At 36.1% G+C, this 27722-nt stretch overlaps 2 protein-coding genes across 4 annotated transcripts in view; one reads left to right on the forward strand and one right to left on the reverse strand.

Annotated features, from left to right (window-relative positions):
• The window catches only part of PODXL (podocalyxin like), a 49859-nt gene extending 45082 nt beyond the window's left edge, over nt 1–4777 (forward strand). Inside the window, exon 8 of the mRNA XM_072401855.1 lies at nt 898–4777. Coding sequence (XP_072257956.1) covers nt 898–1089 — 192 coding nt within the window. The 3' untranslated portion in view covers nt 1090–4777. The remainder of the gene's footprint in view (nt 1–897) is intronic.
• MKLN1 (muskelin 1) overlaps nt 1–27722 on the reverse strand; it is a 130163-nt gene that overhangs the window by 99452 nt on the left and 2989 nt on the right. Inside the window, exons 2-18 of one of the 3 annotated variants that reach the window (XM_072401851.1) lie at nt 24401–24470; nt 24103–24245; nt 23291–23379; nt 22379–22488; nt 21025–21217; nt 20600–20677; nt 20254–20319; nt 18757–18869; nt 16436–16648; nt 16126–16347; nt 15215–15344; nt 14470–14617; nt 13412–13526; nt 11585–11724; nt 11384–11486; nt 11116–11170; nt 6267–10016 (exon numbers count right to left, since the gene is read on the reverse strand). In XM_072401851.1, the coding sequence (XP_072257952.1) occupies nt 9895–10016; nt 11116–11170; nt 11384–11486; nt 11585–11724; nt 13412–13526; nt 14470–14617; nt 15215–15344; nt 16126–16347; nt 16436–16648; nt 18757–18869; nt 20254–20319; nt 20600–20677; nt 21025–21217; nt 22379–22488; nt 23291–23379; nt 24103–24245; nt 24401–24470 (2110 nt within the window). In that variant the 3' untranslated portion in view covers nt 6267–9894. Of the gene's footprint in view, nt 1–6266; nt 10017–11115; nt 11171–11383; nt 11487–11584; nt 11725–13411; nt 13527–14469; nt 14618–15214; nt 15345–16125; nt 16348–16435; nt 16649–18756; nt 18870–20253; nt 20320–20599; nt 20678–21024; nt 21221–22378; nt 22489–23290; nt 23380–24102; nt 24246–24400; nt 24471–27722 lie in introns of those variants that run through there. The other 2 variants (XM_072401852.1, XM_072401853.1) reach the window with 2 other exon arrangements.

Here is a 27722-nt window from a genome sequence, read left to right on the forward strand (position 1 = left end):
AAAAAGGGAAAAATTTACCACCCAACTACCCCTCCATTACTGCCACAAAAGAAGAAAAAAATCTCCAATAAATGCAAAAAAAATAAGTTTGGGTAGAGCTTGGTTTTTAAAAACAGCAATGTGCAATGGTGCATTAAAACTCACCTAATTGCTGTGACACCTCAAAACAGGTTAAAGGATTAGTTGAATTGGTTAGGTTGTGTTAACATATTTTATTATGCTGTATTCCAAATTCTTAAATACACCTGGTTAAAAATCATATGTACACAAAATAATGTAATTTTTTGTTCTTTATTTTTTCGTTGTTTTTATCGTACATGATGTACTTTTTTTAAGACACATTTTCAGCAAATAATTTTTAGTTGTCATCGTCCCCAAAACCTGGGCAAAGCCAGAAGCTGATCTCCAAAACCACTGGAGACAGCTAATTGAGCTAATTGGGAGGTCCAGAGTGGCTTTAGTGGCTCTGGGGATCAGTTTCCTTCTTGTTACAGCAGGATGTACTCAGAAGCTATGACCCAAAGGTTTCAGTAAGAGGAACATACCGTACTTATCTCGTCAAAAAAGGTGCACACTCCCATTGGCTTTTTGTAGAGACAAGGACAAGTAAAAGATCTGCTGTGAAACCAGTTATCCTTTTAAAGTACTAATATAAAAGGAAAAAAAATGTAGAATCGTCATCCATTTAGAGAAAGAATAAAGCTGCATGAAACATTTTTCACCATTTTTTTGTTTGCAAACCAATTATATACATGTAAATAGTTCTGATGAAATTACAGGAAATTGCTTTTCATGTAATTGGATAAAAAATGCACACCATTCATTAAATAAATAAATTACCATTCTAGAAAAAAAAATGTTTCAGACCACATGACAACATTTTACATTTCTTCCTAGAGACTCACTGAAGAGCTCCAGACCATGGAAAATGGTTACCATGATAATCCAACCCTGGAAGTCATGGAGACCTCTCCAGAGATGCAAGAAAAGAAGGGTGGCCTTAATGGAGAGCTTGGGGACAGCTGGATTGTTCCGCTTGACAACCTAACAAGAGAAGATCTAGAGGAAGAAGAGGACACACACTTATAAAGCAAATTCATAGCAAATAAACTAAATGGGAAACCCAGCACAAAGTGCATTATTTGGCTGGACATCAAACTAGGATGGACTGCAGCCAACATATATAATGGAGTGCCAGACAAGTCCTGAAAAGGCATTTCCTACCTCCAGCAACATCCCATACACAAACATATGACCAAAGGTATCTTTGTGAGCACAGGAAATAAGGTATATAAAGCACAAATGTAAATGCTTGGGAGTGTCTGGCCTTCAAAAATTGAACTCTTACTTTGATTAGCTGACAGCAGAATTATACATTAATTCTGTAACATTTGTTACAGCAATACAAGGACATTTATGTGCCCAACAATACATTGTTAAATCAAATACTCAGTTACCAAACTTTGTAATTAGATAAAGTGTGTCTAACCATGGTCCATTGGCCAAGTTAAATAGAACCCTCACACAATACACTAAAGTATAACACAATCTCCAACAACACTACTTGGTTAAGCAGTTTATGGGCTAAGCAGTTATCATTGCCACACAAGACAAAGTAAATGTGTTACTGACTACTGTATGTATTTCACCATGTTTCCCTGAGCAAATACAGTTTTCTCAGACTTATCAACTGAAAACAAAGATTAACTGCAAATGTCCAGATTTCATTTGGGTGATCTGTACTATTTGGATACATTAGGGAAAATGACCTGCAATGTATATATGGCTGTATATATAGAGAAAGAGATCAATATGAATGCTGATTTTCAAGCTCACTCAAAGTGTATAAAGGCCATTAGCAGCAATAAAACTATCAGCTTAGAGCTATTTTGAACTAAAGTACTGAAGTATTGCTAAAGACAAAATATTTTTTTAGATTGGATAGAGTAGCCAATGGTTAGAATCACAGTTTTGTGTTGATGTCTTTGTCTAACAAGTGAGATATACTCACTCTGATTACTTATGTCACTGTGAATAAAAATGAGGGTAAATACCAAATTTGAGGTGTCAACAGGACATACAAAATGTATAAATATACTCTTTTTTCACAACTGGCTAATGCGATTTTGCAGAGATTGGAAAGATATCTCCCTGCTTCCTGTTAGATTTTACTAGATAGGTTGTAATGTGAAACTCCCCTAATGAGACTCAACAAAATATGCATGGCAATGATAATCACTGTCCCTTACTCTAAAAATAAAGAAAATGTTTTGGCTTTAGTTATACATTACCTTTATTTGCAGATATCATCAGACAAAAAAACATATTAGCTTTTCACTTCATAGTCAGTCATTATCTAAGATGTATCTAATGTATATATGTTGTCTTCACGTCATGATTATTTAACCAATTCCCTACTAAATAAATGAAATGGCCTGTTTTAGCACCTCCTTTTATGTTCTATTAACTTAATCAGATGATTTATAAAGACAATACAGCACAATGGCAGTTTGTTTTGTGTCCACCTATGGAGTTGAGCAAGCAGAGATCCTGATAACCCTTACATTTTTACCCTGACAAACCTTTTTGATGTAGTTTGTACGTGTGCTGATTTTCATCTATTATTGGCCATAGTTGAATCCTGTTAAGTGTTTTCTTTTATATCACAAAAATGAGGTAAAAAAAAAAAAAAAGTAAAAAAAGCAGAAAGAAATATTAGTGACAAACTATGACTGTAACTGAAAGGCAGATGAAGGAAAACATTTTGATCAATGTGATTATGTCTTCCCACTTTGATTCGCAATTTCTTATGACTAGTTTTTAACTATAAGATTTATGTGCACATTCTTTTTTGCAGAAATCAGGTCTCACCTACTTGATGATATCTATTTAAACAGTGGGTGTTAATCTATGTAAGTACAAAGAACCTGTTAAAATTACCATATGTGAATACTTACAGTATACATGATCCATATACATATCTTTTATTGGAATTTAAAGAAAAAATAAAGGTAAAACATAATGTAAGAAGTATATAACTAGGTTACTTGGGCCTTCTGTTTCTCTTTGTATGCACTAAAATATTCTATGAATGTAGGTTCGGTCGCATAGTTTGGCCCTCTGTGTCCTCGCATAAAAAAGTGCATAAAATGAGTTCCAATCAAAGCTAAACTAAGTTGATGAGCACCTTAAATAATAGGTGATCTAAAACAAAAGTAAAATGCTAGCTGGTAGGAACACAGCAGAGTTTCTGACTGAAAACCACATCACCAGCAAAGAATAACCGGATTTAGAGAATAGGTCTAAAGGGGCAGAATCCATAAACTGGAATGGATTTCCTTGCAACTCCCTAGTGTTGCCTAAACAGAACCCAGATGTGAGGGCATCCACATGTGAATATGCACTTGATTGACTGGTGGGGTCTTACACCAATAATTATTGCCAGCATCATACAACTGCCCTCTAATGTTAATAGACTAAGAGAAAGGGCCCCTGTCCTGTGTTTTTTTTTTAAAAACATGGGCTGGAGCAAAATTCTTTTTTTATTTTTACAGATTCTTTGAAACAGTTCTTTTATGGTTAGTGCGAGTTGATCTGTGATGCCAATCCAGAAATTCAGTTGTTTGTCTCTTGAACCAAAAGTGCTATATTTGTGTACTCTTGCCTTACAAAATTTCTGCAGAAAATATTGTGGTAGACTTACCACATACACACGTGCCACAATTGTCATTGGAAAGGATTATCGGGCGAGAATCATCGGACGAGTGTACGTATCCTCAAGCAAACTGGAAGATGTGGCACTATTGAGTACGGCAACAAATTTATTTTTTTAGTGTAGTAAAATGAAGGATAACTCAGCCAGTGGCTATGAACAATGGCTGTCAATGAAGAACTAAAAACTTTTGTTCCCCAAAAGAAACAAAACAAGGCAGAAACATTCAGTAAATTTTACTAAATCCTTACATTTACCAAAACTAAATTCTGCAACGTTTTCATTTATATTCTGCCTACTAGCACACAGTGTACAATTACATTAAAAGTACGGCCCTGCTCAGAATGGACAGTTTAAAAAGAGTACTTATGCTACTTTTCACCCAAACTTTCAATCCCTCAAATGGCTGATGGCATAGCTGATCATGTATGTAGCTCCACAGCTAAATAAATCTAAATATAAGCTGCAGATACTAGGATTTAGTTGCCCTCGCTTACTCTGGCTCTGTGCAATATCACAAGACCACATGCTAGACATGGGACAGGCAGTAAAGTAGAAGTGTCTTACCAGTGCTTTATTTTCATGTTCCACCTTACAAGGGTTCTAAATCTTTGCTATCAATAAGTGCATAGCACATCAATCTAAATGGTCAGGCTCCAGTGTTGGCTTAATATGAAAGCTGTGAAGTGTGGAGGAACAGTTCATTCTGAAAAGGTCAAATTTGTATATTTATTTTGGAAAACTCCTCAACCTGAATAGGCCAAAGTTTAATTTTTGCATATTAGAGAAAGTTGTAGAATCAGCTGCTTGACAAAAAAACACCAATTTGCTCTACATGTGTTACTTATACATGTTGACAGAAAGGGAATCATCAAAACAACCCATTACCTGCGGATTTAAATATATAAATTTTTGGAAGTTTATGCTTGTTGATTTCTTATGTTTTTGTATTGAGAACAGGGGTCTGTTACACACTGGAACTGATTGAACTGGATTGTTATACTAGTTTCCTACAAAAGTATATTTTGAAAATTATGTAAGCACATAATAAAACATTTGATCTACTTTGCTATTGTGTTTGTTTGTTTTTTAAACTCCAAGAGATGGTAAAACTTTATGTTTTTAAACAAATACTGTCAGCAGTGTTTGATAACCTAAAACTAATAAAAAAAAAAAAAATTAACTGTCTTATGACTATGGGCTTTTTAAAGTGTTGAGTAATATGTTGGTGCTATATAAATACAAGACAATAGTATTCAAGCAGAGCCAATGCAGTTCCAATTTTGGTCTGGCAATAGAAAAAAAATGAAACATTCATCATCTTCCACAGACTTTTTAGGCCTTTAAACAAAAAGTCAGCTAATATTTATACTCCAGATTCATGATATGCTTGATCAACTTATCAAAACAACAAAGCCAAAAGGATGAGGGACATGTGCGATTCACTTCTTGTACATGTTAATTTGACCTTAGAAAATAGAAACATGCATAGAGAAAACAACTGAAATAAAAGTAAATGCACTCAAACATCCTGGCAGAATTTTTTAAAAGTATATATACTGTTTATTTAGGCCAAAGGTTTGTTGCAAGCTGGAGAAAAAAAAAGGCTTGATTTGTTAAATTGGGTTCAGAATACAGTATAAAACTCTGATAAGCAGAGGGAGTTAAGAAATTATTTTAAGTTAATGTGCGTGATTTAGATAATAAAAAAAACAGGTGAATTACAACATTCTTGGAACATGGATGGACAATATTAGTAACCTCATTTTACAAACATTACAAGTAAACCTTACAGAAAGCACGGCAATTTGTTGGCATGTTATGAAAATAAATATAAGTGATAAAAATCACAAGTCACAATAACTGTGGATACACAGATTAAGGCAGTTGATGTCATATACAAATACCTGGTTGAGGGGGGAGAAATTCCAACATTGGCTGCACACAGTTTTCACTTGTCAATACTCTTCTGCAAATGTTATCTTGACAAGTGGCTTTCACTGAACCTCGTGTGAATCCCTCGGGTTTGTGAATAAAGAACCAACTTTTTTGTTTTAATTATAGTAATATGTATGGAATGGCAGCTTGGCATGGAATGGTACACAAGCAAGAATAAGCCTTCTAGGTGGCACATAACCTTTATTTTTTTACTACAGTACATTCCTACACTACTGAATTACCTTGTTCATTTCTAAGACAGGTTATGGCACCTGTGTCCAAATATAAAGATAGGGTGAAGTAAAATGTTCCTTGTAACCTTTTACCATTAAACAGAACATTTACCATCTGACATGCTGTAGTAATGGCCGTTGTTTAATATTGTGTACAGTTACACAATATATACAACAGAATACAGTTCCAGTACATAACAGCAGGTTGGCGGTTTTCAAAGGGTTCTCTATAACCACATAGGTGCCCACATTAATGTATATATAAAGATGAATCTTTCCAGTTGGTATTCTGTTAAGACCACCACATCCCTTGAATAAATATAGAAAAAAACAAGACAACTAAACAACATGTGGCACTTAAAGACAGTAATAGATAGTATAAATTATAGTTTAAAATTCTTTAATAAAACATGAATAAAAAGACAATTGCATTTATTAATTCATTTTAAATCATAACATAAAATCCTTAACATCATGTGAATGTGACAACTAATACATGGGGATCTCTAGTTGATGTACTTTTCTCTACATGTTTCATGGAACTCCTGTCTGCTTCCTCTGCCCACATTAATGTGATTACATTTTTTTTTTTTTTTTTTAATTCATTCAAAAATCATTTTTGACCACACAATTTTGTGACTGTCACTATCAATTCTGCCATTGCACAATATATGTGTTTTTAAATCTAGTCACTGTGGTATATTGTTCACCACCTTGACATGTATCGGGGACTGTTAGGAATACATAGAATGTCCATCTAAATGAATGTACATATTACCAGATGACATCCTAAAGCAATAATTAGTCTTTTACCAGACAAAAAAAATATTACGCATCTTTGCCAGTATACCCTAAGAAACCCCTTATCGATTAGGTTGAGATAAAAAGCAGTATTGCCAACTATACAATGCCAAAACCTTCAAAAATTTCTGCTAGGGACAGAGAATATCCTTCACCCCTATGGTCCTGTACAGCCTCTTGGACTTAACTTTAACCCAAGCAGATATCAGGACACTATGAACAGGACACTTAACACTGGTCTCAGACCAAACCTGGATCTTTTACTAAGCCTGTTGGTTTTACATTTTTAATTGTTTTCTTACTTTACTTTTACTTTCTCTTTAAATAAAAGGTTCATTTTAAAAATGAAAAATGATAAAATGTCTTGAACAGAGTGCAACAATGCCACCACGGAAGACATTGAAGATGCATGACTTTTTAAATCTTGCTTATTTATTTGGCAAGTCACTGGTCCAGGATAGACTCATTTGCATCAGGTGGGAAGGACTTACTGTTTCTTAGTCTGCAACTCCATAGCTAGAAAGACCATGATGAAGATGACAGCTCCAAACACTTAAACTTTCAAAAATAAGTCTGTAAGCACTCTCTTGGCAAGTGTCCTCTGAAGATGACCACCAGTCAGTCACATACATTAATATTGAGCTTGCTTACAGCACTCTGAGAAGTAAAACATAAAAAAAAAAAAAAAGGCCAATTAAATCATCCAAAATTTGGCTGTATTTGCCTGGTAACTAATAGGAATAGTATGGGGTATTCAGTCGGGATTTGAAAAAGTGAAGTGGCTCCATATTCTAAAACAACTGGCTGGGGTAGGACAGTGACTAGAAAATATCAAAAGCCATCATTTAGGTTACGCAAAGCTGATAAATGCTTACTGGACCAGATACATCAGCTTAAATGAGCTGCAGAAGATCATGGCGTACGATGAATGCTTCTGCCAGATCCACAGTATAAAAGCCAGCGAAGAGTCCCAAAGCCAACACTAAAAACACTCCAACCAGTTCTAGACTACTACACATATCGACAAATACCATTCAATTCCAAAGAGACTGTTTATAATTGGGATCAATAGTAGTTGGCATTTCTAAAAGTTATGAATACCATTTTTCTACCCAAGTGCAAAACAGAAGCAAGCATCCACTCAAATAAAGAAAAATCCAAGATAACTATTGCACAATATTCTTTTAATTTCATCAGAAGTTCCTTATGCCAGTACCAGAAGGCAGTACACGGTAGTGTCTATACACAGTACAACCAAGTAAAACCTATGAGATGAAAGAGGTAAGATATGTGAAGATGTGAATGGTTGCAAAGTGACAAGTGACAAACATGTAATACTAGCATCAGAAATGAAGGAGACACATGGGTTTTTCCCAGAGCAGAATAACTTTCAGATGAGAAAAGCACTCATACATAACATTAATGACAAGCACTCTGAATGTTTGTCGGCGACACCACTTTTTTGACCCAATTTTTAAGAGCTGTTCACTGGCTTCTTTCGTCTATGTTATATTCAAAAGAAAACAAGAAAGCCAAGACAAGCGAACTTTCTAATGCTGTTTGTATGTGGCCACAAGTGTAAGTTTTCTTGAAATTTAAAATACAATTCCAAGTTCAATATTAGACCCATAGGCACCATGGTCTGCAAATGTTGAGTATATTGCTGTCTAGCTCAATTGGCATGTTTAAGGTGATGGTTTATAGTATGACATGCAAATCTGCCTGGGTACTACTGTGCCTCCAGTCTCATAGCTAGATATCTGCACTGTGAGATTGAAGGCACTTTCAGTCACAGATTTTGTGTGAAGTTTAACAAGAATATGACATGAGGAAGCAAAAACCTAGCCTCTCCTATCATGGTTACTTCCACAAAGACATCATGCAGAACTAGGTATTGTAGTTCAACAAGTATTGAGAAAAATCACCTTCAAGAAGACCACAGGCAATACTTTTCTGTCATCCTTTAACAGATCTTCACAATCTTAGATTAGCACTAGATTTAGATCTAGGAAGGACTTTCCCATGCTGTTCTATAGAGAAATAGGAAACATTTAATTTTGCCCAGAAGCCACACTGGCAGACAGACTCCAGAAGAAAATTTGCTATTTAATTTAGGGTTCTAAATTATAGTATTGTTTAGATGTTTCAAAGGATTTCCAAATAGTGTTTTGTTTTAATATAAACCCACTGCAGTGAAAAATACCTAAAAGAGGTCAGTATCAAACATGTATTTGCTGTGCTTTGGATAAACATATTCACCTGCTGCAGATAGTGCCTACATACTAGGGCGTCTCAGGGACTCTGTGGTTATGGTGATGTATACATTACAAAATGCACATACATGCACAAAAGTTTATATTTTAGTTAGCTATAAGCTTTTGTATAGGTGAAAATGTTGGGTGCGATCATGTTTTATGGATAATTCATGCATGTGCAGCTCAGTCACAGACTACAAGGGATGCAAAGAGAAAACCACAAAGAACTGAACAAGCCTCCACTCAACTAAATAAAAAGGAAGCTTTAGATAACCGTGTGTTTAGTATGCAGTGATTATGAATAAATAAGCAATAGGTCTCATTGCAATTTAAAAGAATATATAATTACGATATTTAAATTTGGCTTTTACCTCAGTCATACAAGCCATAAATTCTTATTCAAAGTAAAGGTTGTGAAAAACTCAAAATAAAAAAAAAGTATATTTATATTTCACATTCTTTATACAGAAAATACAGTAGCTGTACAAGAGGTCACTCGAAAACATCTCAGTTCTTCATTCTTACAGAATTTCCTTGTCATGCATGACTAAGCTTCACTTTCATATGTTACTATAACATACACCTATGCCCCTTTAAATCTAGTTGAACATAAAAAATATATATAATATAGGGGCAATGCTCATTAATAACTCCAATGCTTATAGGCCATCCCACAAACATAGGAGGCCTATTAATAGCTCATGAAAACATAGCATTTTAATAACAGAAAATGCTACATAATATTACACATGTAAACCATTTTACCAAAAGAGGGAAAAAAAATCTGCCAAATCAGCCTTTGGCAGCAAGAGGTAATCAACCTCTCCCTACAGAACTGAAAATTTATCACAAAAGCCAAGTTCAATCTGTTGTGCACAAATTGCATTCCAGCTTCAATTCCAATTATACATATAACACAAAAGCAGAATAAAAGGTTTTGCTCTTCAACAGTTCATCACAGTGTAATTAGGTCAACCAGGTTTCCTTTAGGCGGGGTCATACTGTCTGGGAAGAAGTTGACAAGTGTATCAAACAGTTGGGTCCTCTGAGCATATGTGCGGTCAACATCTGAAAAGCCTAGTGAAAAAAAAATTTATATATATATATAAAAATTCAGAAAAATTATGGGAATCCATGAGCATTGATACAGAAAGCATTACAATACAATGTACACGTTTCTCCGGTTTTATAGCGGATACCCCACCACACTAGTGGGGAAGCTCGGACAATAAACTAATGGAGAATGACTTTTGCCTGGTTGAGTCAACCATAACGAGCAAATGTGCTCTGCATATTTGCACATTATGAACCTGGGTACCTTGAAAAATAATGGCCAAGGTGATTGGTGTACTTGCCCGTTATGGCACTTACCAACCTTGTGCAGGCACGGGAACCACCATCTTCATGGTAGTGTCAAAAAGTACTACGTCCTGGTAGTTATTGTTTTCTCATTTTAGTTCCGCTTTCAGATTTATATTAAAAAACATACAAAAAATGCACCAGGTACTAATAGCAGATCAGTCTGAACTTTTCAGACAGAAGAAATGTGAAAGAACCAAAATAAAGTACAGGTTGACATTCAAAAAATGCGGCATTTTTGAAGGTTATATATGCTGTATATATTAAAATGAAATAACACAAAATGAAATGACACTAAATGAAAAGCAAATTAGATTTTAATGTTCACTATCATCATGTATCGCTATAAATATTTTTTAGCATTTTCAATGTTTACGTTTTACACCTCTTTTCTTTGCTGAAACCATAATGCATACAGTAGCAAATGAATGAAAAGGGAGTGGATGGACAGAAATATGAATGCTTTGGCAGTAAATTACATATTGAAAAAAAAACATGCCAGGATAAGAACACAGGGGCAGCTATAGCCGACTTTTGTTAAGGTGGATGTTCTGGGATAATATTCTCCATCTATCTTTAAGTACTTGGCCAGTCACTGACCTGGAAGCATGTGTAAATCAAGTGGGGAGGGAAATATGTACATGCTCATCTACAGGTCAGTGGCACACTAGATAATGGGACCACAATTAGTACCAATCTCACCCCTTTGAAGCCATAAGTGCAGCCCTTTAACCAAATTCCTTTAAATCATTGCCAGATCAAGATTTTATTTTTTTCAAACAAACTATATCTATATTTTACTGTCCAGCTTACTTACCAAGGGGGGTGAATTCTTTGTTGGATTTGAAAAGTGCAGAAGGAAGAAGCTGAAACTAAAATGAAGAAAGAAGTCATGCTTTAGCATACACAATGGTAACTCAAGTGATTGTTTCTTTTATTAGCCTTTAGATAAAGCCTTCTCTGCTATTCATATTAAGTCAATGTCAATGTTATGTATTTTCAGCCATTATCGAGCAACAGGTACCATTTGAGAATTTGATGCACCAAACTATAAGAAAAAAACAAATTCTGCATATCCCCCTCACCTCTTTAGTCTCTTCCGGGTCTGAGTGATCCACACTGACAAACAGATCATTCTGCAGGTATTTTAGTGCGCTCAAGGGTTCTGTTTGTGCACGTTCTTGAAACCTATACCAATAAATCAAACCACCATTATTAACGGCAATGCGGATTTTCGGTTTGGGTTACAGAGGACAGGGTCATAAAAATGTTAAAGTTTTATTTACCTGTGTTTTCTAATCAGATATTTACAGTGTCTTAACAAGTACTCCTTGGAAGGTCGGCATAACTTCAAGGACCAGAAATCATCCAATCTCATTTTTGGAGAGCACGATTTTCCTGGATTTCCACCAAAAAGATAATGAACCTTATTTGACAAGAATAAAAAAAATCAGGTGTTAAGGACATCTTAACACACTTGTTTATGTACAGCAAATGATATATACCAGACACTGGTAATTCCCGAAGCATGATGCAAAGCCTTTCTATTATCAATATGTAAAATTCACTGGGGCAGGCTTCTGCTGTTAAAAATAAAATGCACAAAGCTACATACAATCACCGTTTAAATGCTTTAAAACAATGTATTTAATGCCAAATAGGTAAATTTTAGCAAAAACTGCAAGTTTGAGGAAAACTCAAGGTATGAAGTCTCCAATATTTAAAGGAAAGCCACATGTAACCACACTAGGCATAACAGAACATCTGTGTAGCCATTTTGTTAATGGAATTAAACTTTATCCCATACTGAAGCTCAGCTTTAAAATAGTTGTCCATTGCAGGAAGCCAGCAACACAGGTATGAAGGCTGCCATTGAGAACCTTTCTGAAAATAACCATTTCCCTCGCTGACATGCTGACCAAGTATTTTACAAGAACGCACAAGGTAAGAAGGTCTAAATTTAATTTTACTTTCCTGACCTACTTGCTTTTAGGACATTGTTTTGCTCAAGCAATGTGTTGATAGAGCAACCTGGAAAAGTAATATGTGAATTGCCAGATTAAAACAATTATTATTGAAAGTCACAATTAACAAGAAAGTATGTCCACAAATATAACATTTTGAGTACATTTATTTTAGGTTCAATTAATTTTTGTTGTTACTTTGTAAATAGTTAATAAAACAGCACAAATTATAGCTGGTGAAAATAAAGGTGGCATCCAAGAGGAGATGAAAATAACTTCACTTGGTTACTGAGTAATCCGGAAAAGTGGTCCCACCGACCACTAAAATTACTGGCTCAGGACAGCGCATGCTCGGGAGCCCAGTGTCACTCAACGGGGAGAAACTTCCCCCATGGTCACGTCATGATGCCATAAACCCGCCCACTCTATTATTAGTATTGTGTCCAGACACAAGCCGCCCACTTCCTTGGGCCTGGGATTTGTACTGGGGACGTGGTCTGCAGCTCTGGCCGGTGTGCCCCACCAGCGGGGTCCTTCTCCTGACCCCACCAGCGGGGTCCTTCTCCTGACCCCCCCCACCAGCGGGGTCCTTCTCCTGACCCCACCAGCGGGGTCCTTCTCCTGACCCCGCCCGCTCACCAGCCAGAGCCAAGGACCATCAAAATCCTCTTGCAGTCCGTTGGCGACCGCTGATCTAGAAGTTCTTTGTAGCTAAGCAACCATTTCTCAGCAATACTGGTGCTCTCCAATGGTTCTCGGTTGAAAATACTCTGCAGACACCAATAAAGTGCAGAAAAACACAATCACCGTTCAAAATTCCAGCAAAGTTATCACCAACCACACCTAGGTATACTCTAGCAATACACCAAGGACCAACCACAGTAACATCATCTAAATTGCTTAGCATGGTTTGTCAGGACTGAATAAAGTGTGGGTGGTGTCAGACTAAACTCTGCCAGAGTTCATCCATAACAAAAGCCATTAAAGTGGACATCAACCTTTATCTACATCTGCCACGTGAGAATTATGTAGGCTACCACTGAAAGTCTTTATTTTTGAGATTAGCATCATTTTCAAAGGTCAATGTAAGCCCCCACATGTTTCATGTAAGGAATGCTTCAAGAAATACTGGCTAATAGGAAAGGATACCTTGTGCAATTCATCATAAACCAGCTGGTGAGCAAATCTTGGACAAGGCTCCTCCTCCTGAATGCTTTTGTTTGGATTTTCCTTTGATGCTTGATCATTCTTATACACACAAGACCTAAAAATAAAAAATTTCAATATTATTAAAAATAAATGAAATGCAAGTTTAAAGCACAGAAAAAACTGAAATTCATTGCAGTTGAACAGCACAGTAAAGAAACATACCGCACATGCATTAAATACAGGAGCTACGAATAGCAACTTGCTTTCATAGGGCTGTCATTCTCATCTCTTCTTTTGTTATACAGAACAGGAGGAGCCTTTGAAGGTAGAACTCATCCATACTTCTATCCATTTATGTGGAATAAAACACTCCTATACTTTATAGCTGATTGCAGGTCTATAAATGCCCCTGTTTAGATCAGCATTTGCCATAATATGCATGTAAATTGCCTATGACTTTAGTCATTTAAAGGTTCAGTTGACATTTGCACACTGGCAACTGTGATAATTATTACTACAGGCAAACCCTATATACTACTGAAAAATAAAAAAGGGGAACACATACTATGAATGTGCCATAGGCTGCTATTCATGACCTCCTCCTAACACTTACCTAATATAATAAAAACTATATTCTTTGGTTTAAAATATACTTTTCTAGCACTGTTCAGAACATTTCCAGCAGCTCTTGCCAGGCCTCCCCTCAACACACTTCTGGCCCCCCCCCAGACTTTTATTAAATTTGGTCTGGTGACATTGCAGGTCTTTATGCCATGCGTTTACAAGAAATGTGTTGGGCAGTTTCATGTAACCTGGAAGAGAATACACAATTCTACATGGGACAACACTAGAGAAGAGGTAAGTAAAGCTGCTGGATCTGCTTTTTTTATGTTTACCAGCTTCCAGGGATCCACGGTTTACTCCAGAAAAAATTGAGCTTTACAAGACTAGCGCTAGGTATCAGAATTGTCAGCAGTATCAACAACAATTTGCTTTAGGAGCTAGGAATAGTGGAAGAAGATAGCAGTTGGAAGGTAATTTTGAACATCTATACATACCAGTTATTCCGGACAATGTCATAAATCCAGAAAGAATTCCTGACATTCTCCTCCCGTTTTTCTTTGTCTTTACTTAATCCCGACAAAACGTGGATTTCATTCAGCTCTGGATCAATGGTGGCCCGCTGTGTAAAACCTGTCATAGGAACTGAAAACAAAACATGATAATTAACTCAGAACTCAGACACAACTATCAGTTAGGATGAAATAAATAAGTTCCGTATTGAAAACGGCTCACGCTGTGTTGGCATGCTGCTACACAAATACACACACACACACCCTAATGAAAAAAACATTTTTCCCAAGTTTTTTTTATTAGAATGCCTAAGAAGAGGGACATAACCCTGTTTTGGAAACATGTTGGTTTGAATATGCACTATAAACCATCTAGGTTCCTGTGGGCTGCTTTTCATGTTGCAAATTCCGTTCACATGTTGCCAGACATAAATTGGGATTTGCTGCACCCCTCTGGTCTGGGTGTGCAAATGACACTCATCCAAGGCTAACAGAGATATTGTTTTTTTTGTTTTTTGTTTTTTTTTTTAATAACATCCAAAACAGCAGATGGCAGTCTTTACCTTAAAATATCTGTGTACCAATTTGACACGGCCATCATGTATGTAATGTTACCCACATTTTTACCCTTGATTTTCCATTCTATTCGTGCACCTGTACCCAGACTACCAACAATAAAGTTACATAACCAGCCACCATTTTTTTTTTTTTTTTTTTTTTTTTTATTTACCCATGCCAGAATCTTTCTTTGTGCCATCTGAAATGATTTCTACATGGTCATTGTCAACATCGTAACTAAAGAAGTCGTTCAAGTAAGTCTTTGACCTCTGTCCTCCAAATACATACAAGCAGCGATTTTTCTAGAAAGAATAAGAAAAACAAACTTTTTACACTACAGTATGAATAATGAAATTTTATATATATATATATATATATATATATACATACATACATACATATACATACACATACATACACATACATACATACACACTTTTAAAGAACACTTAATATCACTGGATTTAGTTTTTTCCCCATTTACATTTGAGTGATGTACATTTCATCTTTGAGCGACCCCATCTGTCCTGGCTGTGAACTCCATTTTAAAAATGCAAGCATCATTATTATTATTATATTATTATTAATAAACAGGATTTATACAGCACTGTACACTAAATAGGGGTTGCTGACAACAGACGAATGCAGACAGTGACACAGGAGGAGAGGACCCTGCCCGAAGTGCTTACAATCTAGAAGATCTAGCATCATTATTTAAACCAGTCAAGCGAGTCACACCATACAGAAATTTCATGCATACTGTGCTTTTGAAAGCCAAAAGCAAAAGTGGTGCATTGCACTGCAATGTGCTAGTGAGAAGAGTCTGGAGTGCCATTATTAATACCAACCCAGAGCACCAATGCATGTCATGTACATTCCATTTACACAATGCACCACTAGGATTCAACCCTAAACCTATGCTTTAAAGCATCCCCTTGCTTTACTTGTTTTAAAATATATATTTTGCAAATGTTAATTTGGTATACTTAATTCTTACAATAAACCATAAAAAGTGATGAAAGAATATGAGTGATAATGAATGAATTTAATGTGGCTCAATGTATATAATAAATGTATGCTTACAGAGTGAAAAAGCATGCAGTGTCCAATTCTGGATTGTATATCTTCTGGTCCAGCATTACAAGAGTCTTCTCTGAGGAGTTTCCACACCTGTGTTCGACAATCAAATGCAAAAAGTCCACTGAACTGGGGCTCGCTGGCCCTGCTATCATCCACATTACCATTACAGGTCAATATCCGACCTCCAAATGTGTATATCATGTGCTTTTCTGAATCCATACACATCTGAAATCCAAAGAAAAAAAGTTACACCACAAAACTATTGCTAGAAGTTTAAAGTGAGCAAACCCTATATGCTATGGCAAACACATACCTGGTGATCAAACACAAGCTTTGGTCCCCCATCTGCTGATGTATCTTCACTCAGTAAAGTCCAGGTGTTAGTGTCAATATCATAGCGATAAAAATCACTTTTTAGAGATTTGCTGTTTCTTACAGAGGAGTCCAAATACCGACCCAAAGTATAGATCTGCCTGCGCTGGGTATCGATGCACATCTTGTGACAAGATCTAGCACTGGGACCATTCTATGAAAAAAAAAAAAAGTACAAATAAAATTTTGTTTAAGAAAAACAGCAGCAACCTTTTCTCGTTTGAAAAAAAAAAAAAAAAATGTAGTGCTTAGACAGGAAAATCCTTCTTTCAGTGATCCTCTTCAGTTTCAATCAAGCTGGATCGTCTTTTACCACGTAATTTTCAACTAGTTCCAATCAGAGAAAACATCAATAAAAGTGTCGTGATGTACGCTGTATAAAGAAAACTTGTACAAAATAATTCTTCGGTGGTATCACACCCCGGAGGCATTGCAAAGGTTGTTCCCTGGGACTGACCCCACTTGCTGGCGATGTGGAGTCTCCCAGGGCTCCCTGGAACACATTTTTTGGTTTTGTCCCATTATCCAGGCGTATTGGTCTCGAGTGAAGAAGTTGCTGTGTGATGTACTCCAACAACAGATACCTTTGGACTCACTCACCCACCTACTGAGCCAACACCTCACATTTCTGCTGAAATACACCCGTATGTTAGCTGCTCATATTTTGGTTGCAGCACGCACTCCGATTCCCTCCAACTGGAAATCTACTCGGTCCCCCTCTACTACTGATCTGCATAGCGCATTCAGGAGATACGTCTCATGGAGTATCTCACGGCCCGTATTAGGGACACTGTGGTTAAATTTGAGGCAACATGGGAAGTCTGGGACCATTACTATGCCCGGCTGCCTGTATGACTCCCTATTTATTTGGTGCTTTTTTTTTTCTTTATGAATAAATGCCATGTGTCACCCTATGCCTTAGTCACACTTTTCCCCTCCACCTATCCCTGCCCTTTCTTTTTTCCCCCTCCTCTCCATGTTGTTGCTGGTTGGCCTGGGTTATTGGCTATTGTTCTGTTGTATAATATCTGCTTAATGAGTGCGATCACTATATGTTCTATCCTTTTATTATGAAGAATCTTTTTGAGCATACCACTCAGGGTGATGTAAATAACTGACTGAAGAGTTGTGGTTTTTGTCTTCTTACTATTTTGCACTCAATTGTTATTTATTATTTCTTTTTTTGGTCTTCTTGTCTGTATTTTTGTTTAAAACTTCAATAAAAAAAAAAAAAAAAAAAAAAAAAAAAAACGGTGTTGTGACTGCATTGGTTTTGTGTTTTTTTTATTTCATCTTTCTCATGTGTTTCATGTGTTTGGATCAAGTATTACTGTAATTTTTATATGCAGTCATTTATAGCACTGTAATGATTCTAATATTTTATATAGAAATAATTTTTTCTTTTGTCATACTCCAATTTTAACAATTAGAGGATGTTACATGCTAAAAGATAATTCTGCTACATAGAATACATATGGTATAGAAGGAGAATTCCTAGTTGTGGTATCGTTTTTAGTGACTGACAGATTATTCCTCTTATCTCAAAGGAAGTTCCATTTTACACAACTACATTTTACCATGTTAATAAATGTGACCATATTTAATAAATAAACCCTTCCAGATCTACAACTCCTCTTGCAATAAAGGTTTCATATCTTCTTTTGAACTCCATAAACTAAGCTGTGCATGTAGCAGTTGCCAGTGGGAGTTACATCATCCTCAACACCCAAGCAAGTTGCCCAAATACCCTGTATCTGAAAGAGGCCAGGGAGAAGATTGAATCACTGGTATCATCTTTAGTTCCCTCTTTAAAATTGAACTTTAAGCAAGCAGGTAAAAATACATATGGGTAGCCTGTATTTCCAGTCTTGCAAAGCACGTAAAACAGAACCGAATGCAGTTTAACAGTGGAGGATCATTAAAGTCTGAGCCTGCAATGGGAGAGTGGGAGGGTTGTGTCCAGAGAGACAATCCACCCACTGCTATACATATGAGAGACATGGTTCAGGGCTCTGGCTGGTTCGCCCCCCAAGCGGGGTCCTTGCGATCTCGCTGGGAGGTGCACCGGCCAGAGCCGCGGCCCACCGCTGGTCTCCATGCTCTTGCGGCCCACCTGTCAGACGGGGGTTTGGGACCCCTGCCGTAGAGTGTACACATTTTAAAAGCAATGTAACTTTTTTTTTTAAATAACACGAGTCAAAAATTAGAATTGAATACAATAACTTAAGGCCCCAATAAATGCCAGAAAACAAGACAATGTACCTCCTTCTCTGTATCTCGGGAAATACATATCCACTGGTTTTCTCTGACACTGTATGCCCAGAAGTCTGCTAGATCCTGTGTTCCATCCCATCCTCCAAACAAATACACCATTTCTGAAAATCAAGAACATAAGTGTTACTAAAGCAGGCTGATGTTCTAAAGATAAACGATTATGGTCAAAACCAATTGTGGTAGATTGCCCAGATTTGTTTGAACATCAGATTCTGTGATATAAACCTTTCAATATTCATAGGCAAAAGTTTTATGTCCAGTTTATGGTATTAAATTATTTCACTTGATATACACATGACATATGATTTCCAAAGTAAAGCATAGTTATTATGGTCTATTAATGGTAATAGGCCCTTTAGACAGGCTCAACACTACAAAAAATAATGTCCCTATTATGCACAAGACTCCATGATCTCCAAGTTTCTCATAACTCCATGATCTCCAAAACAAACAAGAGCTAAGAGAAAAGGGAAATCTGAGTACATCAGGCAGGCCAGCAGCCAAACCACCAGCAGTGGTTGTGCCAAGGGTTTTTGCTGGACCCTGAATCCAATACTATGATAGGGAACGGGAGCTTTGTGCATTTAGGCCAAAAAAATAAATAAATATTTTTTTCCCTTCAGGCAAGCATGAAATACAAAGGACTTACTGAAAAAGTAACAATAACTAATCTAATTACCAAAACAGCCATTCATTTCAAGTTTCTATAGTGGTATGCAACACTGCAATTAAGCATCTTACTTCTGTGAAATATGAAAGTAATCTTGAGCGACTGATTGAATTGCACAATTAAAAATCATTGTTCATAATCCAATTATTAGATTATTTTGATGATTGTTTGTATTGTATTTTTTGATCATTTTTATTTTGTTGTTCTTCACTTATTCCTTTTATATTTGTACTTAAAAATAGACAAATAGCCAAAGAAAACAATTTAACACATACCAAATATATATATATATATATATATATATATATATATATATATATATATATATATATATAGTTAATCACTTTATATATACTGTAAATATATAATATAACCCACAACGTGTATAGGGGGGAACCCCAGTGTACCCTCCTCCTTTGCTTGTAATAGTAGTCGTTAAACGGATTTGTCATGACCGATGCAAGACCGACGTCGAATGACCACTGTACATTCGTCAAATTATCAACTGAGACGGCGCACAACCGCTTATATCCAGTGAGAATCATCTGACATATGTACACAGTCTCAGCAATACAAATAAAGCCTTAAAAGACTGAATGTATTACTACTTCTAAAGACTCCAAACTTTATGAACAAAATATATGTGAAATGTGAATTTAAAAATGGATCCATGTATGAAGGAACATGCAGTTGTTAGGTTTATGATAAACAAATACTACTGTCTGACAAATACTGCCACATCAAGAATTATGTCATTTGTTTCCACAGTCAATGTATAAGCCTTATATTTTAACATCAGTTAGTAAACAATTTACCAGATTGTACATCAATGACCATTTGATGTCCACCTCTCATTCCTGGCCTGCTGTCTTCTGCATCCCCTAAAAAAAAAAAAAAGTGTATATTAACTCCAATTAAAGAAAAATTATATTTATTTTATTTATATTTAATATGCTTTTTTACTTGTAACTAAAAAGCCATGAAGCATGTCTGTATAGCGATCAATCCTAAACTTCACGAACAAAAAGTTTAAGGCAACAGTAATTAAAACTGTGTACAAAGCAAAACAATTGAATGGGTCAGTTGTTGCTTAGGCTACAAAGGTATAGGAAGAGGAAAAAAACATATACACAATTCCAACACAAAGCTGACAATTGTTACCTTTAGTGCTTTTCGGAATAATCTGGTTCCACTGTGGCTTATATTCTTGTTGACTGATGTACTGGCTGAACAGACCATCTAAAAAAGATAAATCACAAGCTTGTTACATTTATTCTGACAATCATATGCAAGAGTTATGGGATTAATAAGAAATGAACCATAACCCCAGCACTCAGTAAAAGACTAGAGGAAGTGTGTGTGCATAAATACAACTCTGAAAGGTCCTGCAGGGAAGCATGGTGTTTAGAAAAAAAAAAAATCTATACATTTCAAGTATCCAACTGCAAGAGTTAAGGTATGAGTTATTAGCCAGAGTAACTACTTGGTATTTGCATTAGAGTGTTTGGGTTTCACAAGTTATTCTCCGGTTACTTTTTGATACAGTCCTGCCTCCCTCCCAAAAAAAAATACAAAATTTAGTTTACCATTGACAGCCTTTTCGATCAATTCCTCACTGCCATCAAAGTCTCCTTTTAAAACCAGCTTGTCATGAAGATCTGTTAACATTGGGTGTTCTAAGGCAATTTTAGTTTTCTTCTGTAAGGATTCAAAAGCCTCTGTGTAATTGTGCTGGCGGAAGTGCTTGAGACAAAGGCGAATGGCTTCCTGTTCACGGTACTACTGGAACACAAGGAGAAGGGTGAACAACTTTACTAAAATTACCAATACTTGAATATAATATTATTACCAATATTAAAACGATTATCCTTCAACCCCAGATTAAATTTAATTTGTCTTTGTGAGATTTTTAATGTTAATAAAACTGATAAACCATTTAATGAAAAAATGCGAGTGCAAAATTTAAAAGCAGATTTCAGTTTTAGGAACAGCAAAAAATTGGAAATGTTCTCATTTATTGTACGTTATATAACAATTTGGAGAATCTGAAGACGTTTCTGTGTGCAAGAAACATTGCCAAAAAAACAGTACTGGATGGATGTGACCTTCAGATCCTTAGGCATTAAATACAGACACAGATCTGTAGTAAACACTGCAAGGGTTTTAGAACCCTTTCCAAAACCTGTAATGTGAACATAGTTTGTTGCTGCATTCCCAAAAGCAACCTAAACTCTACCATGCAAAGACCGAACAACATGTACAAATGATGAAGAACCCCACTGCCTTGTCTAAGCCCATACTCAGGGATTCTGCATCATCTGGGCTAAACTGGAAACGGATTATCAAGCTTGTCATCAGCATGCAGTTTTAAAAGCTAGAATCCATAACAGCGAGGGGAACATTATGCATGGGAATGGGAAGGTTGCACTTCTTAGAAGGCACTGTTAACTTTATACAGTCTGGCTGCTTACAGAAGTGGAAGCTAAACATCTAAAAGAAAGTATGCGTAATGAGTACTGAAAAGATACTGAAAAATATTTTAGCTTTGTCAATTTGTCACAGAAATTCTGAAATTGTTTCACGTGTGGATACAATTTTGAAAACATTTCTCAGCCTTTAGAGTTGGACTCTTTTCATGACAAAACATAACATGTTTGATTTCATTCTCCTTACTGGATCACACAACATACAACTATGGTGTATTTTGGGTTGCTGAGGTTATAACCAGCTCAAATACCCTTAAGCATTTGGTGGATGCTTCAAGAGGCAGTTCATACAAGACCAAAAAAGTGCTTCTTTCTTTCCTTAAAATATTCCAATGATTACAGAACCGGGCTATTTCACCTGAGGTCCTAAAAAACAGCTTTACCATGTATAGCAGCACAGCAATTAAACATTCCCAGCCCTGCTGTTGTAAGTTACCATAACATGTACCCTTACCTTACTGTACCAGTGAAGACAGGGCTGTACAACTTCTGGATCATCAATGCCATTGATTTCAACATACCAGATACTAAAGTTAAAGCTTGGCCCCCAAGACAAGAGAGGTACTAAATAAAGAAAAAAATATATATATTTTTAGAGGCATACCACACATTATTAAACAATTTTGTAGTATAAAATGTTCTTATGAATATTACAAGTTAAAACTGCATTACATTTAATGATTCCATTGTTTGTAATATTTGTTATGCTGCAATTCTACTGTATCTGTTATGTTTTGTTCTTAATACTGTATCATTTCCCCTTGTAAAACTAATTAAAAAAATATTTAAAAACTATTTGGCTATATATTATACCAAAAATAACTGTCGACAAATTGGTTGGTACCCTTATTGCTTACCTAAATTAACCTATTGCTTTATGCCTTGTTAAAATGAGACAAAAAGCAACTGTCTTATGTCCCAAGTATATATGCTTGGCTTTGATATGTAATTTAGTAAAGCAGCTTTATCTTCCTGTGGCAACAGCTGCAAATATTAAAAAGTTTGAGTATGGGGACTGCCGCCAATGGCCCTAGCCGTAACCCAAGAGAAAATATTTACATCGGAGTACAACTTCCAAAAGATACAAGCTGAAGTCCAAAGTCAGGGTTCACCAGTATCTGACCCCTCCACAACAAAATATTAGGGTATGGTTTCCAAAATCTTGCCCATATTTTTATAGGTTATTGCCCAAAATAGTCTTTTGAATCAAAACTCTCAAGCAAAGTCAGGTAAATACATAACTCACAACGATGTGTGGCAACTACTTAGTCATTTCACAAATGGGAGTACTGTGGAGAGGTACCAACAAAGTTGTCTGCATTTGCACACAATATTAGACAACTTCTGACACAATGCAGTAAGATACCTATTTTAATGAATCGGCATGGGAACATCTGCTCATCAATTTTATGCTTCAGAGTGAATGTTTCTTTGTTATAATCATTCTTCAGGCCACTAAAGTAAAGAACAAATTTACAGTATATGTAAAATAAAATCTTAAAAAAAAAAAAAAAATATATAAAGCATATACCAATAACCAATGAAATATTAACAGCTACAGCATTAATAAAATATGACTATTAGCCTAGACATTCAAAATTATCCAGGTGTTTCAGAAATATGAATGCTGCAATCATCGTCAGAATGAGTAAACTGGAATTTTATTATACACAAAGTAAGGTCAGTGCTTTTGACCTCTAGAGTTTCTACAAATTGTAACTCACCAAGAAGGAAAACCAAAGAATAAGGAAGGATAAAGACTGCAGAACTCAAAAATGGTGACAACGGTGGTTTCCAATTTAGGGTTCATGTGGACACACATTATAAAATTTGTAATGTGCACCTAATAACCGAACAAAACCCTAACTGCATTTTCCTCAATCAGAGAAGTTCCTCCGCTAGCACTACTCTGAGGCTTCTATTTTCTCTTGTGTAAACCTATCGGGACCAGAATTCAACTACATATGAACCCAATGCAGAGCTTCAAAGTTTCAGAGCTCCAGCTTAAAGTACAAGCAAGCATCTTGGAGGTGCCAATAACAATTCTGATATTACTGTGGTGTACAGAAATTAAAAACGCTCCTCAAAACTTTTAAACCCCTGCAATACATTCAGATATGTCTGGCTCTTACTACAACACGGTTGATAAAACTGACTTGTAATGCTTCTCAATTTTACCTTGACAAAAGCTCTGTCATGTTTTCTTCATTCATGCCACCAAAAACTTTGAACTTTTTTAAATTACAAACATGCGTCTTCTCGTACTTTCCAAAGGTGATGCTCTGGACAATGGCTGGCCTTTCCATTTTCAGTATGAGATACTATATTACAAAAAAAAAGTGAATTCTCAGACAAAACACAAACTTCAATAAATTATTTACACGTATTTAACAGTCACAGAGTAGCACATGTAAGTTTTCAATTACAAAGGAAAGTCACTTATACTGTCATACCTCCTTCTAATGAAGAGACTTACCTGAGGGGGATAGTTGCTCTCGGAAGACCATCGTGAAGACTGATCATTGGGCTTGTCAACCAAGATGTTTCTGGGAAAATTAATTTTAAAGTTAGAATACAATTTTAAAGCTAGTAAAAGTTACATTAATTGAATTGTGCACCATAAGAGGAACATCATTCTATCATATATTGCTAAAATCACAGAATTGTAATTAAGCACGGAAACAATGAGTTCCAGATATATATTTACAGAGAGATAAATATAGCAAATATGCAATCACTAGATACAGATAAGTAGTGGACTTGAGCATCATTTTGTAGTGCAAGTTGTAGCCCAGAGCCAAATACATATGACATAACAATGGGTGTCACTGATATCAATGCAGGTCTTTCCAGTTTAAATCCAAATGGAATTAAATACATTTTAGGTTTTAAAGTGGGAATTGGGCCCCTCTGAAGCAGGTTGTTTTTCTACAATTACATTGTTTACATTTTATTTGATAGTCTAAGTTAGCTTTCGCGAACACTTTGCAGATCACTGAACACTTGTCAAATGCCAGAATGAGCCACGTGAACACACTGGAATGTTTCCCTTTATGTGCGTCTGAAAACTGCAAAGTAACAATGATCCATGGTACCACACACTGGAATAGGCATAATGTGCTGGCCTTTAATTCAGGCGAATCAGGATAAGTCGCTGCAACTTCATGCTCTGTCAACCCATTTACACATTTTTTAACAAAGTGGACCTCTCATAAGAATTTTTACTTTACATAAAAAAGTAGACAACCCTTTTATGAAAGGTAAAAATTTCCTTTTTTGGTGTTTTTAAAATCGTCTGTATCCTAGGACGCTTCTGGATGCCCGTTCTGTGCATCCAAGAGCTGAGACATGCGCAGAAGGAGCTTTTTCTTCAATGGGGGGGGAATGTAGATCTCACGCATGCACAGTGAGAACGGCACTCTTTTCCCCACATTTACAGCAGGCTATGTCACCCCGACTGTGCAATGAGAGATCAGGTGATGTAGGCAGAAGCCAGAGGAAGATGAAACAAGATGGCAACACCCCACGATGCCACCTCCAAGCCAGGACGAAGTCAGATTACAAGACACGATCCAAGAAAACAGCAGAGGGATCTGCAGAAGAAAGGTGAGCAGGTTTTTTTTGTTTTTTTTTAGTTAGAATATGAAAATTGTAGAAAATGTATGAATAGCTGCATTGTTTTCACAATGCTGATTAGAGATAAGTATCATTTTACACATTCCACATTTACTTCTTGAAAATTCTCACAAGTGGCTTTATTTACACCAAAGAGGCGCTTCATCATATAACATAGGGGTGTTATGTTGCATACCTCATAACTTTTAAGCAAAAAGCATATAAATATACCTACTCATTATGATATACTTACCTACTTGTCATTTAAATCTTTTTATACAGTTTATTGTCTAAGTGGAGATGATGTAAATGTCTGGTGAAGTAATGTTCCTGCTAAATGTGTCACCAATGTTTTTAAACTGTCTCAGGCACTTTATTTTGGGGTTTATTCTATTATGTTGTACTAGTTTTTTAGGGCATATGGAAAGCATGTGGAAGTGGAACTAAAAGTATGGTCATGCAAGAAAGGGACAAGACAACAGATTAGTCACCAATGGGACACATAAGTAATATAGTAAAGGTACTTTTATGCATCAGGAAACCATTGAATAGGAATTTCAGAGTAAATCTATACTTTGCTTTAAAAAAATACTGAGCTACCCAAACATTTTGTAGATTCCGGACTTCCTAATCCTAGAACTAGCCAGTGGTTATAGGTACCCAAAATTATTGCTAGAAAGCCCATAACTGCATTTACAAGTAGGGGCTAGAATAGAAAGTGTTCTAACAGTGGAATATTTGGACATAGATGAAGCCTTCCCTCTAATGGTGAGATTAGGGTAAATCTAAAAAATGTAGCATTGATACTCCTAATGGATTTACATCACATATTACACTGGTCAACTTCATGTTCTTTATTACACAGTTATTCTGTATTGTTCATCTAAAATGATTGAATTTTTTGCCAACACTCTGCAGCTGGGAGACATAATTCTAGTTGTCATTAAGACAACTAATTAAACACATTTTAAAACTGAACTTTTGGAATGTCGGTAACTTGCAAACCAAGAAAAGAATATACATACACATTCTGTAATAACCAGTTATCATTAAAGGTAATAATCTATGCATGTGCCTAAAAATTTTACCATTAGGACACTGGAAAAATGGAAACAAAATAGGGCTTTATAAAAAAAACATTAAAATAAATCTCAACTCTAAAGGAAAAGTTGTAAAATTGTAAACATTCTGGAAACATTTACAAGCTTTTAACCAATTAAAAAACAAAATAAGAGTCATTGTGCACGCAGCACATGCTGGAAAATGATGCTATTCCAAAGCCCAACATTATTTGTGTGAACATCCTACAGATTAACAGCCTAGAGACCACTTTCCCCTACGTGCTGATCTTGCAGTCACACTCCTAAAACGTGCAGTGAAACAAAGCCAAAAATTGATAATCAACCTGCACATACAGGTCTAAATCTTTCCTGTTGACAAACTCTGTTTACATTCACAGCCATCCAAGCCCATATGACCCTTGTTCTTTCAGACAAGGTCAAGTATGGGTTACTGCCAAGTTAGTTAAAGGGAAACTATTAGGACTTTCAAAAGGCTGTTTATTTTATTTTAATGTGGAAATGTAGCCTATGTAGACTAGGTAAGCAATCTGTTGAATAAGGATTATTTTCCACAAGAGGGGACACAACAACCTGTACGTTTTACTGGGTACTTTGTGAGGCCCTTTTCACATCACTGTGCAGGTCAATTTTGGATTAGCCCCCATTCATGCCAGTAGGTCCAGTGCTCAAACAAGAAATGTCTTAAGGTGGATGGGAAGAAATTGTAGGTGGGTGGAAACCCCTGCGTTGTAACCCAACTCATCAGTAACCATTCAAAAACAGCTAGGTGGTGGCTGAAAAGTGCCAGGTGGTGCGCCTAGCTAAAAGGGGCTGGAGAGAACACGGAGGTTGCACATCCGGACTGGTCAATAGAACAAACAGAAAACACTACAGCAAAGGTACAGCCACCTATATCAACCACCATCAAAGTTTATAGGGTAAGTAAATCCAGCTCAGTCATTACAGCACACAGTTTTACAAGTCCTATGTGCAGAACAAGAGAAAACAGTTGAAAATTACCAGGTCTCCTTATTTTGTCAAACATAGGGTGTAATTAGCTGTGACTTGAAATACAAAAAACATCTATGACATCCCTCTGAAAAAGATGGTACAACAAAAACT

The sequence above is a fragment of the Pyxicephalus adspersus genome, chromosome 2 (assembly GCF_032062135.1).
Source record: "Pyxicephalus adspersus chromosome 2, UCB_Pads_2.0, whole genome shotgun sequence".
Lineage (NCBI taxonomy): Eukaryota > Metazoa > Chordata > Amphibia > Anura > Pyxicephalidae > Pyxicephalus > Pyxicephalus adspersus.